We start from the raw sequence: 18,477 nt of genomic DNA, 5'->3' as shown, positions 1-18,477 counted from the left end.
TAGGCTGCTTTTTTGTTTTGTTGACAGTTTCCTTTGCTGTTAAGAAGCCTTTTAGTTTGATATAGTCCCACTTGTTTTTGCTTTTGTTTCCCTTGCCTGGGGAAACCTATTTACAAAAAAATTTACTAGTGCCAATGTCCAAGTGTTTACTGCCCATGCTTTCTTTCAGGAATTTTATGGTTTTAGGTCTTAAGTTTAGGTCTTTAATCCATTTCAAGTTTACTTTGGGGTATGGTACAACACAATTATCCAGTTTTCCCAACACCATTTACTGAAGAGACTTTTTCCCTATTGTATATTCTTGCCTCCTTTGTCATATTAATTGACCATACATACATGGGTTTATTTCTGGGCTCTCTATTCTGTTCCATTGTTCTATGTGTCTGTTCTTATGCCAGTAACATACTGCTTTGATTATTGTAGTTTTGTAGTACAGCTTGAAGTCAGGAGTATAATACCCACAGATCTGTTGTTCTTCCTCATAACTGCTTTGGCTATTTGTGGTATTCTGTGGTTCCATAGCAGTTTTAGGATTATTTGCTGTAGTTCATTGAACAACTGCTATTGGTATTTTGATAGGGACTGTACTGAATCTGTAAATTGCTTTGGGCAGGCTGGCCATTTTGACAGTATTAATTCCTCCTATCCATGAGCAGGGGATAGATTTCCATTTATTTGTTTCTTCTTCAATTTCTTTCATCAGCATCTTATAGCTTTCTATGTACAGGTCTTTAACCTCCTTGGTTAGGTTTATTTCTAGCTATTTTATTCTTTTTGATGCAACTGTAAATGGATTTTTTTTTCCCAATACCTCTTTCTGCTAGTTTGTTGTTTGGTATACAGGAATGCAACACATTTCTGTTTACTAATTTTATATCCTGCAACTTTTGCTAAATCCAATTATTAGTTCTCATAGATTTTTGGTGGAGTCTTTAGGGTTCTCTATATACAATATGTCATCTCCAAATAGTGAGAGTTTTACTTCTTCCTTATCAATTTGGATGCCTCTTATTTCTTTATCTTGTCTGATTGCCATGGCTAGGACCTCCAGGACTATGCTGAATAAAAGTGGGGAGAGTGGTAATCCTTGTCTTGTTCCTTATCTGAGAGGAAGGGCTTTCAGCTTTTCACCACTGAGTATGATGTTAGCTGTGGATGTGCTGTATATGGCCTTTATCATTTTGAGGTATGTTCCCTCTATGCACTTTATTATGAATGGATGTTGAATTTTGTGAAATGCTTTTTCAGCATCTATTGAGATGATTAGTTTTTATCTTTCCGTTTGATACTGTACATACATAAATCACACTGATTTATGAATATCATATTATCCTTGCAACCCTGTAATAAATTCCATTTGGTGGTGATCCTTTTTATGTATTTTTGAATAAATGTGTCTATTTCTATCAGCCACAACCATTACATTATATGTGGACCAATATGCATTTGATTTTTACTTCTAGTCTTATATTCTACCACTCTTTATCATCATTTTCCTGCCCAGAGAATTCTCTCTACTTTAAAGACTACAGTGGTTTTCCACTCCCTGAATAAAATCTGAATCTCTCACTACAAAGTCTTCTGTGGTCTGGCCCTTTACTGCCTAGCCCGCCTTCCATCCCACAGTTCCCCCATGTCTTCCTCTTGGCTTCCTTTCTGCTCAGTGCTCCAATTCCTTTCTAACTACTGGACCTGAGCAGTTTGCAGTGTCTTACATATGAAAGCTCTAGTAAGTCCAGCTCACTTTATTCCCTCAGGCCTTTCTGATCACCCTACAAAGTCCCCCTCTCTTACTGTCTAAGATACAGTCTTTTAATTCCTTCTTAGGACTTAATCTTTTGTCTCTTTGGTACATAGTAGGGATTTTAGGCCCATTTGATATTTCTTGACCCAAAGTTGATTTCATAAATAAGTAAAAGTTAACTGCTATTAAAATAGGAACAAAACTTATTAAACCTTACAAACATTTTTATACTTAAACTTTTAAATCTCATCTCATCCATGTTTGAATGCTATTAACAATTCCTTAGAACCCTATACCCAGTTCCCTAACTCCAACTATTTTCTTGAAGGATTTGCCAACAGAAGCATTTAAAACTATTTTTAAGGGAAAGAAGTAACTACTGATACTTTTTGTAGCAGAGAAAACATTTTTTTTTTTAGCAGTATAAACACTGTGTAACCTCTCTGTGGACAATATAACTAGAGTCAATGTGGAAAAGGCTAACTGGTGGAGTCAAACACGGATATGAATATTTTCATCTGTAAAATAGACAAAATGCCACTCATTCTACCTGTTTGTAACTCAGTGATTATAAAAGAATGTTATATGAAAGTGCTCTGTAAAAGTAAGGTATTATTCATTCATCAATATTTAAAGAACCCTTAAATTTTTTAATTTAGATGGTGGAGGTATAGAGATAAGCAAAAGATGCTGTAATCATGAAGCTTACATTGTAGTGGGGATAAAGACAATAGTTAGTTGGTACAAGTAGTAGGGAGAAAAAAAGTTATGAGGACTAGGAAACAGGGGAAAGCCTCTCTGATAAAGTGAAATCTGAAGTGAGTGAGTGGCAGAGTGTATCTGGGGGAAGAGGATCCAAGTATAGGAAAATATTAGTCTTATTTAAAAATAATTATGTTCTTTCATGATAAAAACTCTCAGCAAAATGGGAATAGAGGGCAAGTGCCTCAACATAATAAAGGCCACCTAAAAAAAACCCACAGCCAACATTATATTGAACAGTGAGAAGCTGAAAGCTTTTCCTCTGAGATCGGGAACTAGACAGGGATGCCCACTCTCCCCACTGTTATTTAACATAGTACTGGAGGTCCTAGCCACGGCAATCAGACAAAACAAAAAAATACAAGGAATCCAGATTGGTAAAGAAGAAGTTAAACTGTCGCTATTTGCAGATGACATGATACTGTACATAAAAACACTAAAGACTCCACCCCAAAACTACCAGAACTGATATCGGACTACAGCAAAGTTGCATGATACAAAATCAACACACAGAAATCTGTGGCTTTCCTATACACTAACAATGAACCAACAGAAAGAGAAATCAGGAAAACAACTCCATTCACAATTGCATCAAAAAAAATAAAATACCTAGGAATAAACCTAACCAAAGAGGTGAAAGACTTATACTCTGAAAACTACAAGTCACTCTCAAGAGAAATTAAAGGGGACACTAACAGATGGAAACTCATCCCATGCTCGTGGCTAGGAAGAATTAATATCGTCAAAATGGCCATCCTGCCCAAAGCAATATAAAGATTTGATGCAATCCCTATCAAACTACCAGCAACATTTTTCAATGAACTGGAACAAATAATTCAAAAATTCATATGGAAACACCAAAGACCCTGAATAGCCAAAGCAATCCTGAGAAAGAAGAATAAAGTAGGGGGGATCTCACTCCCCAACTTCAAGCTCTACTATAAAGCCATAGTAATCAAGACAGTTTGGTACTGGCACAAGAACAGAGCCACAGACTAATGGAACAGACTAGAGAATCCAGACATTAACCCAGACATATATGGTCAATTAATATTTGATAAAGGAGCCATGGACATACAATGGCGAAATGACAGTCTCTTCAACAGATGGTGCTGGCAAAACTGGACAGCTACATGTAGGAGAATGAAAATGGACCATTGTCTAACCCCATATACAAAAGTAAACTCAAAATGGATCAAAGACCTGAATGTAAGTCATGAAACCATTAAACTCCTGGAAAAAACATAACAAAAACCTCTTAGACATAAACATGAGTGACCTCTTCTTGAACATATCTCCCTGGGCAAGGAAAACAACAGCAAAAATGAACAAGTGGGACTATATTAAGCTGAAAAGCTTCTGTACAGCAAAAGACACTATCAATAGAACACAAAGGAACCCTACAGTATGGGGGAATATATTTGAAAATGACAGATCTGATAAAGGCTTGATGTGCAGAATATATAAAGAGCTCACACGCCTCAACAAACAAAAAACAAATAACCCAATTAAAAAATGGGCAGAGGAACTGAACAGATGGTTCTCCAAAAAAGAAATACAGATGGTCAACAGACACATGAAAAGATGCTCCACATCGCTAATTATCAGAGAAATGCAAATTAAAACTACAATGAGGTATCACCTCACACCAGTAAGGATTGCCACCATCCAAAAGACAGAGAACAGCAAATGTTGGCGAGGCTGTGGAGAAAGGGGAACCCTCCTACACTGCTGGTGGGAATGTAAATTAGTTCAACAATTGTGGAAAGCAGTCTGGAGGTACATCAAAATGCTCAAAACAGACTTACCATTTGACCCAGGAATTCCACTCCTAGGAATTTACCCTAAGGATGCAGCAATCAAGTTTGATAAAGATAGATGGACCCCTATGTTTATTTTATCACAGCACTATTTGTATGAGAAAGATCAGTGCAACCCTATGTTTATCGCACCACTATTTACAATAGCCAAGAATTGGAAGCAACCTAAATGTCCATCCATAGATGAATGGCTAAAGAAGATGTGGTACATATACACAATGGAATACTACTCAGCCATAAGAAAAGGGCAAATCCAATCATTTGCAGCAACATGGATGGAGCTGGAGGGTATTATGCTCAGTGAAATAAGCCAAGCGGACAAAGAGAAATACCAAATGATTTCACTCATCTGTGGAGTATAAGAACAAAGGAAAATCTGAAGGAACAAAACAGCAGCAGAGTCACAGAACTCAAGAATGAACTAACAGGTACCAAAGGGAAAGGGGCTGGGGAGGATGGGTGGGTAGGGAGGGATAAGGAGGGGGGAAAAGAAGGGGGGTATTAAGATTAGCAAGCATGGGGGGGGTGGGAGAAAGGGGAGGGCTGTACAACACAGAGAAGACAAGTAGTGATTCTACAACATTTTGCTATGCTGATGGACAGTGACTGTAAAGGGGGTTATAGGGGGGACCTGGTATAGGGGAGAGCCTAGTAAACATAATATTCGTCATGTAAGTGTAGATTAATGATTTAAAAAATAAAAAAAAGCAGTTCCTGTGTGATGACCTCCAATGAGTTCTACACAATGATATAAAGGGCATATAAAACTGTAGGCAATGGGTCTGTTTGTGTTTATACAGAGGATCAAAGCCTAATTTGGCTACCCTGAAAATGAACTAAGATACGATATGAAAAAGAACTTCCAACATCAGCACTCTCTGGAATACTCATGCCAGAAGATGATCATCAAAAAAACCCCAACAAAGATCCACGTACTGCTACAGGTGTAGATGCACTCATCCCACCAGTTCCTGGACTTGCCATGGGAATGAAGAAGGAGATATCTAAGCTGGCCTGTGCATATGGTAAAACAACAAATTTGACTGGATCTATACTGTTGGAACTCAACCAAGAATTAGGAGAAGTGCAAATTGTAGCACTCCAAAATCTTACAACTACAGACTATTTACTGTTAAAAGAACATATGGGATGTGAACAGTCCCCAGGAATGGGTTGTTTTAATTTGTCTGATTCCTCTCAGACTGTTCAAGTTCAGTTGGACAATATCCACCATATCATAGATAAGTTTTCACAAATGCCTAAGGTGCCTAACTGGTTTTCTTGGTTTCACTGGAGATGGCTGGTAATTACAGGTATGCTTTGGTTATGTAACTGTACTCCTATTATGTTAATGTGTGTGCGCAATTTAAGTAGTAGCTTAAAACCTATACATGAAGTTACTCTACAAGAAGATATGTCAAAGAAATAATCAATCTTCCCATGTTTTCTTCCGCCTGCTACTTCTATAGCTTTTCTTCTTCCTTCCTAATTACAACCCTTAAATAGAATTCGTGCCTCATATCAAATTTACCGAGTATCATAATTCTTCCAAGTGGTAAAGATACCTCAAGACAAATGCTGGGCACAGAAGCTACAGGGCATAAATATGCAAAGAAATAAAAAGCTAACCATTTCAAACAATAAGACTTCTCTCTCACTTACCAACTTTACATTTCCCTGTATGGCCCCGGAAGATGACTGGTTAGCCAGAGACGGGTAAGATTCCTCAAGGGAGGAACAACCTAAGACAGGCACAGTCGCAGGGGGGCCATCAGGTGAGAAAATGGGGATCAGCAGAGGTGAGGCTTAGAACCTCCCCCCCCACGCCGTTCTGAGAGAAATCTTCTGCATACGTGGATGTTTTATTGCCCGTGTCTAGCTTGGATTAACACATAGTCTACAGGCACACACCTGATCATCTACATTTGCTCTCTTACAACACTAAACTATGTTTTCTACCTTTATCCTGTATCTACCTACCACTTCAGCATTTTATTAAAAATAATAATAATAGAGAAATGTGGTACCCTCATATAAATCAAGTATAAAAATCAAATGAATATTCATATTTGAACTGACTGTTTATAGTTCATAATGGATGAGCAAAACCGAAAGCTTCTGTGATGACCTCCCTTGTAATGTTCACCATATAACTTATTCACTGTGTAAGAATTTGTTCTCCATGTAAGAACTTGTTCGTTATGCTTCAGAAGATTGAAGACTGACGAAAATTAGGCTTGGGGTGGATTAATGATTGTGCATTGAGCATTGACCCCCCTATACAGAATTTTATTGTTGTTAACAACCATTTGATCAATAAATATGAGATGCCCTCACACACACAAAAAATGTGTGTATACACACACACACACACTTCCAATTGTAAAATAAATAAGTAACCGGGATGTAATGTACAGCATAAGGAATATAGTCAAAATATTGTAACAACTTGGTATGGTGATAGCTGGTACCTAGAATTATCATGTATATAAATGTTGAATCACTGTGTTGTACAGCTGAAACTAATGTAATACTGTGTGTCAACTACCCTTCAATAAAAAATAATTATCTAAAAAAAAAAAAAATTATGTTCTACTAGGTTTAAATAATGATATGCAATTAAAAACATTGGTACTTACAAACTGCTGCTCTAATTCATTCAGATGTGCCCCTAAAGAATGATTATGCTTACCTATTTTAGAGATAATAAAGATTCATACTACAGCTAAGAAACCATGCAGTTATATTAAAGATTATCTAGCCAAAGAGTTTGGCACCATTGTTATAAATCAAAGTCTAAGAAAATCTGTCAATAGTTGGCTGCCAAGCAGAATTCTTATAATCTACAAAACTAGGAGTATACTGGGAGACATGATCATGACAAATTTTATATACTATCTTTGTACAGTGCTGAGTGCTTTTCTCTGAACCACTTGTATCCAAGTGTTTTGATGCACTCTATCAAACAAGGAAAAAAACAGAACACAGAATGTATAAAATTATACACATACACAAACATACACGTATATATAAACTCTATTACATTCTATACAGTGTAAAACAGGCACTTCATGGGATCTGCCTAAAGCTTAATTGAAAACAAGGTAGAGTTAACGTTTCTAGATAAAGTACTAAAAATGTGAGTATGTAATCAGGGCCTAACACAGCTTGGTTTGCTAAATACATGTTAAGTACAGAAATCACATCATTTTAAACCAAAATGGATCTCAGTGGCTAACTGCTGTATCACTTTTACAGATGATGATAATCCTGTATATATAAAATGACCAAGATGTGTTAAGTTTTTGGAAACATTAGGGGTATGAGTCAATAGCTACAGCAAGAGAAGAAAGAACATCTCTTACTATTCCTAAAAGGATTAAGGATACCTCCTCTATCAATGCTTGAGGGTTCACTTGGAACCAGCATTCCACTGATCTAAAGGATATAATACTGAAGACTATGTAAAGTACACAGAGAAAAATACAGGTCTGCTTAATGATCCCATTAAGTCTAAAGGTAGGATTACTATGGTTGAAGGATTTGCTACTTCACTCTTTCTTTTCTTCTCCAACTTCCTTTACCAACAAGTTAAAGCTAGCTAACTTAGGCTAAGAGATTATACAGCCCCTATACTACTACTGGTACTACCCACTCCAAATCCAATCCATGTTGCACACTTTTGAGTCATGATTCTTTAGAGCAGATGCTGCGTTACTTGGATCCTCTTCCTTCATAATTAAAAAAAGAAAAAAACTACTGCTGTTTTATAAGTGGACAAAACAGGGATTTTTGTAGGGAATAAAAAATGTAAGCATTTGTAATTAATTATGCAAAGCTTAGTATACTATCACATAATAATAATTAGTGTAATGATGCCTACACAATTTCTTAATCTCTGCAAATTTTATTAGCCTTCTCCCCGCAAACCTGAAGAATATTTCAAATATAATCAAAAATTCCATTCTAAAAAGGAATCAAGTAAAAGCCATACACAAAAGAAGAATAACCTAACCAGAGATTTCCAAACATTGTTATACACCTATTGTTGGTCATCAGGTAAAGAAGCTGAAAGGTCTACAATACAGTATTGATTAAGCCACAATCACAAGACTTAAACATACCCATTCTTCCACTCTATCAAGGCTTCATCCTGCCCTTGGTACCAGTGCCTTCTCCCATTCCCTCGACAAAGGCTCGTCATAAATGAGCCCTGGTACAAGCAGTTGTTCATAATTTGCTATCTGGTTCTACAGTTCAAGCCTGGAGACAAGAAGTTACAAGAAGCTTACTTCATCAGAGCCTATCACTGTCAACAACTAACAGCTCCAGGCAAAATTTTAGCACCAGTTTCCCCAACCTTTTTAAGGCCCTTCTTTTTCACCCCAAGCCCTGATGAGAACTCTAAACCTTAGGAACAACATAGTTATAAAAACTAACTTCTACACATCCCTATTTACTTTCCAATTTAATCAGGGAATACCAGGGCAAGGGTTTTGCCAGTGAACCAAAATATCCATTAATTCTTAAAGAATGAATTTTAAGAAATGTAATGAATGTTTAAGTTAAAAATGTACTCCCATCTCCACTCCTCCAAGATGTCATAATTTCAAGTAAATTTGTATTACACATATATATGGTTTTCTCAAAAAATACTTTAAAAATATGGCTGTTACTATTCAGTACTAGCCAGCAAGTTAACAATTTAGGTATCTTCTGTAAGATCTTAGGTTTTTCCACAAAAGACACAGGTGTTTATTTTAGATGAACAGGCATTAATTTAAGATTCGTCTTTGCTAACCCAAGTGATATGGTTTAGCCTTGTTCAAATTAAAATTAGATTTATTCTGACGTAGTCCCCCAAGGTCTTTCCACCTCTCTTAAGATTTTGTGATGTATAATAGAAAGAATTTAAGAAACAGCTTACAAAATGTGTGTTGCTTCAGTTAAGTCAGGTAGGACTTTCAGGCCATTGAACCTAGCTTCTTTGTTAAGTTGTCGAATTCCTTCTCTAGAGAGCAACCTGCTAGAAACTATTCATCCAGTTAAAGTCTTTGTGAAATCTGCATGCAAAATAGCTTACTACTCTAATATAATTTAGACTGTCACAAGAAAGGATTCAACAGATTTAATGTTACTGCTCAATCTCCAAATTAGAAAACCTCTAAAATTAAACTACCTACTTTTATAATTTATTGTACCTTGAGCTTCTCAAGCTTACCTGATTTAGTACTACTGCACTACTCCTCAAAGTTTTCCTACACAAGGACTCCCCACCACCTAGAAACAGCTTTCACAAGCAAGATGCCAATCAATGCTCTCCTAAACCTCCGAAGAGGGTGTATTTCCTGATGGAACAAAGAGCAACAAAGAAGTAGGTGGTAACCACCTCTCGTAGACGCCGGCGGGGACCCATCGAGTCTGACCTACAACACAGACAGTAACAGCTCCAAGTCTCCCTAACGCCGTCAAATTTCCCGAAAAGACGGACTACCTCATTCTCGAAAACATTCATTTTTTTTGAGAGGTGAGGCCCTTCCATTTGAATCCTGAGAAAGTGGTGCTCCAAGACCCCGGCGAACAAAGGAGAGGACGGAGCCCACGCGAAGAGCGCGCCAATGCGCCGCAGCCAGGCACAGGGCATGCCCGGGAGCTCCTCTCCAGCACGCACCGCGGCCCGGGGGTGCGCGGAGGCCGGGGAGGCCTGGAGCCGCGGGCGGCGGCGCGCGAGAGGAGGAACTGGAGAGGCGGTGCTCCCGCGGCCCGTAGGAGACGCGACCGCCCAAGGACGGGGCCGCACGGCGAGAGCTGCGCCGAGGCAGGCCAGGGGGCCGTCCGTGAGGCGCCGACCGCAGGGCGCGGGGAGGCGGCGGGTCGGCCCCGGGGTGGGCCCCTCCCCTTCCTGCGCCCCGCGCGGCCTCTCACCGTCGTAGTAGTAGCACACTTTCTTCTTGCCGCTTCCCTGACTGTACGCCATGGGTCCCCGGCCGCGGGCTCCGGCTCGTCCTCCAGCTACGGCCGCCTCGGTCGACGGAGGGAGAAGAGGGCTGGGGCGCGGACGACGGTGGCGGCCCCGCGGGAAAGGGAGGGCTGCAGGGAGGGGGTGGGGGGGCGCCGGCCGCGCTAGGTGCCGCAGGGCCGCGAGCGCGGAGAGGGGAGGTGGCGGCGCCGACTCGCGGCACTGCGGAGGGGGAGGGGAGCCAAGCCACCCCCGCTGGCCGCGGGGCCTGGGCGCGCCCACTGAGGCCTCCACGGGGGAGGTAAGGCCACGGCTAAAGAAAGAGGCCTCTTCCGTCTTCGAATAGGAAGCCTTCCAGTAATGAACAACTTGCAGAGGAAGGCGCTAAATGCAATCGTAAAAGGACAAAGGAGGGCGGACTTTCACTCCGCAATTAAATAAAGGACAGCGGAAACCGGCGATCACTTCCCCCTGTGGCTCTCCGCACAGTGGTTGCGCCCATCCCGAGTCTGCGCGGTCGGCGCCGTCCCAACCGTGGCTGGGCCGCCGGACCCCTCTGCGCCGTCCCTTCCCCCCTCCCCCACCGCCGCGGGGCTCCCGCCGAAGGAGACCACGTGCCCCAGAGCCCAGCGGGTACGCACGCCCTCGCGTTCCTTCTGGTTTCCTGGAACCCGCCAGGCTGCCGCCCACGATCCCTGTGCTGAGTCGTTTCGGGTTTTCTTGTTTGTTCATACTTTCTGCTTGTAATTGCTGTGAGCTTTTGACCTGTTAAGGGACTTAGAGGCTGAAAAGTACAGTGTTCTGCCTGAGTTTGAATGGGCGTTTATGGAGTGCATTTATGTGTAAGCCACGGTTTTAAGCATTTGCATTTATAGTATGTTTCATTGATGCCTGTTTATAATGGATACCTGTTCACTCATTTGAGACTCTTGAGAACTCTGGGATGTAAGTAATACAGTATTTTGTCCCTTTTTAAATGGCAGCAGATTCAGGAACTTGGTCCTCCCGGTGAGATAGGTAGGAAAAAAAGGAGAGACCAGTCCAATGCCACATATCTAAGTCTTCACAAAATGCCTGGTGACTCAGACCACTGGCTCTGTAAGGCTCCAATGTCTTGTTTTTCATTGCAACCTGTTGTTTTTAACAAGTTTTATAGCCACCATGTCCTAGGTATAGAGACCCCTTGGTCAGATAATCAAGGGACCAAGACACAAAACAACTTGTGTCATGCACATAAGGTAAATTTGGTGTCCCAATAGTTGCCTTTTCCTCATTATAATACTAAATTTCCCACCCCTGGGTAGAGATTTTTATATGCTAATGCTACATGTGATGATGCTGCAACATTACCTGTATGTATGTAATCCAATTGCTCATGTGCTAATTCAAACTCTCCCTATTAATGCTAGGAGACCTATTAACTAATGAACAAACATTTTTGCCTCCTATAACAGGAGCTACCCTGATTGTTCTCAGTGCTCACTTGGTCTATCAAGGTGTTGCTGTTTTCTCACCAAGTGCACTACTTGCTTTCATAGTCCCAAGTCTTGGTGTTAAATTCTTTTAATACTCGAGCACAAGGATGGAGGACCCTGTTTTAGTGCCTGTGGGTAACACTAGCTGTTGATTGATCTGGAGTTTGAATTTAGTCTTCTCCAAGCTACTCTATTATGCTGCTGCTGGCTGGACACTGGAAGACGGTAGCAGAAAGTTAGAAAAAGTACTTTCAAAACTCACTGATGTTATGAGACAGGGACCATGGGCTTAGACAGAATAGGGTGAGGGCCTCTGGAAAAAGCAAAGCAGAATATTTGCAGTCAGAGCCATGTAACTACATGCAAGGAAACCCCCTACCAAAACTCTGTGTTAAACATTAACCTCTAGGGTCATTCTTCAGTGAGATGAGTTAATATTCCCCAGATAAAGAAGAGTAGCACACGTTTTTATTATGCTAATCATTTGTAATCATGTGTTAAGATTCACTTTAGCATGCTAAAAGGCCTAGGCCTATGTGCTGTCTTTCCTCCTTCAGATCTGATGAGGTCATTTTGCAAACTGGGCAACTAATTTAGCATGCAGACCCAGATGTAAACAATATAGTAAAAGGCAGGAAGGATTCCACCTTAAAGATAAGGTTGCATTTTTAACACCCAGGAAGTTTAAGAAATAGGATTCTTGACTTAATCTTTAGCAAACAGACAATACCTCAGTCCACCTTGGGGGCTGGGCAGGCTGCCTTTTGATGGGCTCCCAGACCAAGACGCCAGTATCCGAGGGAGAAATCAGAGCAGTAAATTTCTTGTGTTAATTTTTAATACTTAGGGACCACTTAACAAGCCCACATCCCTAAGCCTTTTAACCGATTCCCCCAAATCCTCAACTGCCTGTAAAACCCCTTGACAACACACCACTACAGGCTCTTTTGTCCCCTCCTGGCATGAGCCAGGAACTCTGTCTGTCCTCTCACTCTCTCTCAATGAAAGTCTCCCTGGCAGGAACAACCTAAGACAGGCACAGTCGCAGGGGGGCCATCAGGTGAGAAATTGGGGATCAACAGAGGTGAGGCTTAGAACCTCACCACCCCCTGTTTTGAGAGAAATCTTCTGCATCCGTGGATGTTTTGTTGCCCTTGTCTAGCTTGGATTAATACTTAGTCTATAGGCACACACCTGATCATCTGCATTTGCCCTCTTACAGCACTGAATTATGTTTTCTACCTTTATCTTGCGTCTACCTACCACTTAAGCATTTTATTAATAATAATAATAATAATAAGGGAGAAATGTGGGATTCACATTTAAATCAAGTATAAAAATCAAACGAATAATTATATTTGACCTGATTGTTTATAGTTCATGATGCGTGATCAAAACCGAAAGTTTCTGTGATGACTGCCCTTGCACTGTTCACCATGTAAGAACTTATTCACTATGTAAGAATTTGTTCACCATGTAAGAACTTGTTCATTATGCTTCAGAAGATTGGAGACTGTTGAGAATTAGGCTTGGGGTTGATTAATGATTGTGCATTGAGTCCCCTATACAGAATTTTATTGTTGTTAACAACTATTTGATCAATAAATATGAGAGATGCCCTCTCAAAAAAAAGTCTCTCTGGCTCTACTACCTTGGGTGTTTGCTAAGTTCATTCTTCAACTCCACAAACAAGAACCCCAGCATCAGTTATAAATACCTACGTCCAACAAGTCAACAAACATTTATCAAGCACCTACCTCTATACCAGCCATCTTGCAGGTGTGAGGGTGGGGAACAGACAGTCTGCTATGTAGCATTCTTTTCCCAATGATATCATTTTTAATTTTCCCCAAATACACTCCCATTTAAAAAAAGCCTTATTGAAACAGGAACCATTTAGAACCACTAACAAAACTATCTGCTTTATTTTGCTATTTGGTTTCAAAATTCCCAAAGTGTTCATACTTAAAGCAGCAATTTTCCTGGACCTCACCTCCAAGAAATTTAGGAAAAGTGAATCCAGGGTAACTCCCCTTTCCCCAAGACTATTTTTAACAAGCACTCCATATAATTATTGCAATTGGTATAGGAACCACAATGTGAGAAACAATGGCTTCAAAGTTAATTACATGGTATTGACTTTCAAAGTTTTACTTCTATCAAGGCAAAATCAACTTGGTAGATTCAGAGACTAGAATAAGTTAATTTAATAAAAACTAATGTTCTCAGAGCCAATATAGTGAAATCTGAAATGAAACTTCATTTACTTCAAGAAGACTTCCCTAACTCTACCCAATCCCTGCCACCTCCAAGTCTGTTTTCTGTGTCTCACGTGGTGGCTGTGACCTGTACCCCCTAGCTAAACACTTACCATATTGTAGTTGCCCACAGTTTATCTGAACTCATTAAAATAGTTTCATGACAGGCAGGACAGGCTGTCTTACACATATTTGTATCTCTATACCTGTGACTTGGGGAAGTTGCTTAAACTTTTTTGGTCTGAATTGCCTTATCTGTAAGCTGAGACAGTATTACTGGGAGAGTAATTCCTTATATGAATATTTAGTATAAAATAAAATTAATCTTAAATCATTTTTAAATAATAAAAAATTATGTGATTAGAAGAGATTATTACAATTACTGTTTCAATGTTACAGCAGGCACTAGAACAGGGTCCTCACTAGACCACAATTTAACATTATGCAAGCAAGCAGGGAACTTTACTAGGTAAGTGAGAAAACAGAAACACTGTTTCAAGGTGGGCTGCTTCAGAGAGAGCCCTGAAAGGAATCTGGGTATCTCCTGTTAGGAGGAGTGAAGTGCTTATTCGTTAGTTATTAGGTCTAGCATGAACAGGGAGGTTTCAGTTAGCACATGAGCAATTGGATTACATACATACAGGTATGTTGCATCAGCATCACATGTACCATTAGCATATAAAATCTACCCAGGGGTGGGAAATTTAGCATTACAATGAGGAAAAGGCAACTATTGTACACCAAATTTCCTTATGTGCGTGACACAAGTTGTTTTGTGTCTTGGTCCCTTGATTATCGACCAAGGGGTCTCTACACGGAGGACGTGGTGGTTATAAAACTTGTTAAAACAATAGGTTGACATGAAAAACAAGACATTGGAGCCTTATAGAGTCAGTGGTCTGAGTCATAAGACATTTTGTCAAGACTTAGATATGTGGGGTTGGACAGGTCTCTCCACTTTTTTCCTACCTATCTCATAAAATCCCCCCTGAGAGTCATGCGTCCTATAAATCTATATAAGGTTGATGAAGGACAAAGTTCTGGCTTCTGAAGCTACTTCCTGCTGTTAGGGGTACACTGACACTACCTATTGGGGTTCATGAAACCTTCAACCTTTCTGATCTAAAGGTGTGAGACCTGTGAGTCTCACACCCTATTGATGGGACTGGAGAGAGATTCCATAAGGTTATTATTTCCTTTAAAAATATCCCAGACAGGCTCTTGTTCAGTATTTGTATCCCAGGGGCACAACAGCAATATAACAGCAAATCAGGGTCCCTATTAAATAATACAAGAATGATTAACAGTTTTCTCCACTAAGAACTAATAGACGAAAACCAAGCAGGAAACCATTGATCAAGTGAGAGGTTTGGATCAGATAATCATTTCACCTGTTGTTTCATGTCTTCTAAGGCCAAGGAAACATTACCATAATTTACAGATATATACACACAGCATTCATCCTTGATTATAGCACATGTTCTCTCTTGAGCAGCAGTTAGTACATCCAGGGACATCCTATTTTGAAGGACTGCCTTATGCATTGAAGTCATTTCAGTGTTTAGTAAAGATAATCCTCTAAATATATCATTTAGTGCCTTTTGAGTATAATTGGTTAAGGCTTCAACATGCCAGATCCTATCTTCTGTTCTAATTCGTGGGACAAAAATGGTTGCTAAATGATCATACCAGTGGAATACAGAACTTATCTAGTGCCCCTCAAATGAGGGAGATTTAAAGGATTGTCAGTGTTTTTTTTAATTCTTCTGCCTGGTGCCCATGTTAGGCCCAAGGTGCATTTGCCTACCCATCCTGGGAGTAACCATAGCCATAGGTTGCTGCCACATAAGCATTGTGTTCCATTTGGGGAATACCAGTTAATTCCTGGTCTCCTTGTACAATCTGTAACAAACCAATCCATACCTTTTAGAATCATGACATGCTCACATTGCTCAGAAAGTATCCAACCCATATGGCAAGTATGGGTTCCCATGTATTGTAAATATGATTTTGTTGCTCCCAGCATAAGGGAGCCCTTTGACTCAGATGTCCTCATGTTGGGGTAAGCCAGATAAACCCATCCCATGTTTGATAAAACCCTGCTTCATATCTCTGGTTCCTAGGCCTAACTACAGGGATCCCAGTCATTGTTTCATTTAGTAGTGGCTCAGCAATGCATTACACATTCTGGAGTAGAACTTAAAGAGAAAGGGTGTCTGTGTCTTTTTAATGAGATAGTGTTATTAGTTGGTCATTTATTGACTCTAACTTGGGTTATATCTCATAGCATATAACTTCACCTTTGGAAATCATTAATAATGATCTGTAGTAAAGTCCAGTCATGTCCCTGTAAGGGGGAAACCAACCAGGCCGACTAGAGGCACTCGAGAAGGGGAGCAACCTGCAAAGTGCAACAAGAATCCTACTGAAGAGTGTCAGCATAGTCTTAGGCCCAATTCAAGAAATGATTAGTGTCTACCAGTTGGCAATTTCATCCATTATAATTAACATATGGGTTATTATAATGGATAAATAAAATGACTTATCTTTGTTCCTCTTGCTTTTGGAAAAGCAGCTTAATGTTTTCGATAGGCTCATGGGAATATGTCTCAGTCTGGGAGTCTTCTTTTTGTTCAGTTTCCTATAAAAACTCAGAAGGTACACATTTTTTTTATAAAGGTATCACTGATATACACTCTTATGAAGGTTTCACAAGAAAAACAGTGTGGTTACTACATTCACCCTTATTATTGATTCCCCCCCCATACCCCATTGCAGTCACTGTCCATCAGTGTAGTAAGATGCCACAGAGTCACTTACTTGCCTTCTCTGTGTTACACTGTCTTACCCATGACCCCACACACACCATGTGCACTACCCGACAATCCCCTTCTCCCTCCCTACCCACATGCCCCCCCACAACCCTCCCCTTTGGTAAACCTCTAGTGCCTTCTTGGAGTCTGTGAGTTCTGCTGCTGTTTTGTTCCTTCAGTTTTGCTTTGGTATACTCCACAAATGAGGGAAATCGTTTGGCACTTGTCTTTCTCCTCATGGCTTATTTCACTGAGCAAGTACCCTCTAGCTCCATCCATGCTGTTGCAAATAGTAGGATTTGTTTCTTTCTTACGGCTGAATAGTATTCCATTGTGTATATGTACCACCCCTTCTTTATCCATTCTTCTACTGATGGACACTTAAGTTGCTTCCATATCTTGGCTTTTGTAAATAGTGCTGCAATAAACATAGGGGTATATATGTCTTTTTGAATTTGAGATCTTGTTTCCTTTCGGTAAATTCCTCAGAGTGGAATTCCTGGGTCAAATGATATTTCTACTTTTAGTTTTTTGAGGAACCTCCATATTGCCTTCCACAATGGTTGAACTAATTTACATTCCCACCAGCAGTGTAGGAGGGTTCTCCTTTCTCTGCATCCTTGACAGCATTTGTTGTTGCTAGTCTTTTCGATGTTGGCCTAGCTGGTATGAGGTGATATCTCATTTTGGTTTTAGTTTGCATTTCCCTGATAATCAGCAGTGAGGAGCATCTTTTCATATGCCTGTTGGCCATCTTAATTTCCTCCTTGGAGAATTGTCTGTTAAGATCCTCAGCCCATTTTTTAATTTGCTTTTTGGGTGTTGAGGCATATGAATTCTCTATATATTTTCAATGTTAACCCCTTGTCGGTTATGTAGTTTACGAATATATTCTCCCTTACTGTAGGGTACCTCTTGGTTCTGTTGATGGTGTCCTTTGCTGTACAGAAGCTTTTTAGTTTGATGTAGTCCCATTTGTTCCTTTTTGCTTTTGTTTCCCTTCCCTGAGCAGATGTGTTCAGAAAAAAGTCACTCATGTTTATATTCAAGAGATTTTTGTTTGTGTTTTCTTCTAAGAGTTTTATGGTTTCATGACTTAGATTCAGGTCTTTGATCCATTTTGTGCTTACTTTTGTGTATGGAGTTAGACAATAATCCAGTTTCATTGTGTTACATGTAGTTGTCCAGTTTTGCCAATACAAGTTGTTGAAGAGGCTATCATTTCCCCATTGCATATCCATGGCTCCTTTATCATATATTAATTAATCATGTATACTTGGGTTTATATCTGGGCTCTCTATTCTGTTCCATTTATCTATAGGTCTGTTCTTGTGTCAGTACCAAATTGTCTTAATAACTGTGGCTTTGTAGTAGAGCTTGAAGTTGGGGAACGTAATCCCCCTAACTTTATTCTTCCTTCTCAGGATTGCTTTGACTTTTCACGGTCTTTTGTGGTTCCATATGAATTTTAGAATTATTTTCTCGGCGGAGCCAACATGGCGGCATGAGTAGGACAGTGGGAATCTCCTCCCAAAAACATATATACTTTTGAAAATACAACAAACACAACTAGCCCTAAAAGAGAGACCAGAAGATGCAGGACAGTGGCCAGACTGCAGCTACACCAGCGAGAACCCAGCGACTGG

The 18,477-nt window shown here is 40.1% G+C and overlaps 1 protein-coding gene across 4 annotated transcripts in view; it reads right to left on the bottom strand.

The window, feature by feature from the left end:
- Nucleotides 1-10,530, bottom strand: part of HDAC2 (histone deacetylase 2) — a 38,570-nt gene extending 28,040 nt beyond the window's left edge. Inside the window, exon 1 of one of the 4 annotated variants that reach the window (XR_008992782.1) lies at nt 10,252-10,530. Coding sequence is in view for 2 of the 4 variants with exons in the window: in XM_036893568.2 (XP_036749463.1) it covers nt 10,252-10,303 (52 nt within the window). In the remaining 2 variants the exon portion in view is untranslated. Of the gene's footprint in view, nt 1-9,547; nt 9,664-10,251 lie in introns of those variants that run through there. The other 3 variants (XM_036893568.2, XM_057489324.1, XM_057489323.1) reach the window with 3 other exon arrangements.
- Nucleotides 10,531-18,477: the final 7,947 nt, after the last annotated feature.

This window comes from Manis pentadactyla, chromosome 12 (genome assembly GCF_030020395.1).
Source record: "Manis pentadactyla isolate mManPen7 chromosome 12, mManPen7.hap1, whole genome shotgun sequence".
Classification (NCBI taxonomy): Eukaryota; Metazoa; Chordata; class Mammalia; order Pholidota; family Manidae; genus Manis; species Manis pentadactyla.
Note: the sequence above shows the minus strand (reverse complement) of the source record. Positions and strands in the feature narration are given on the sequence as shown.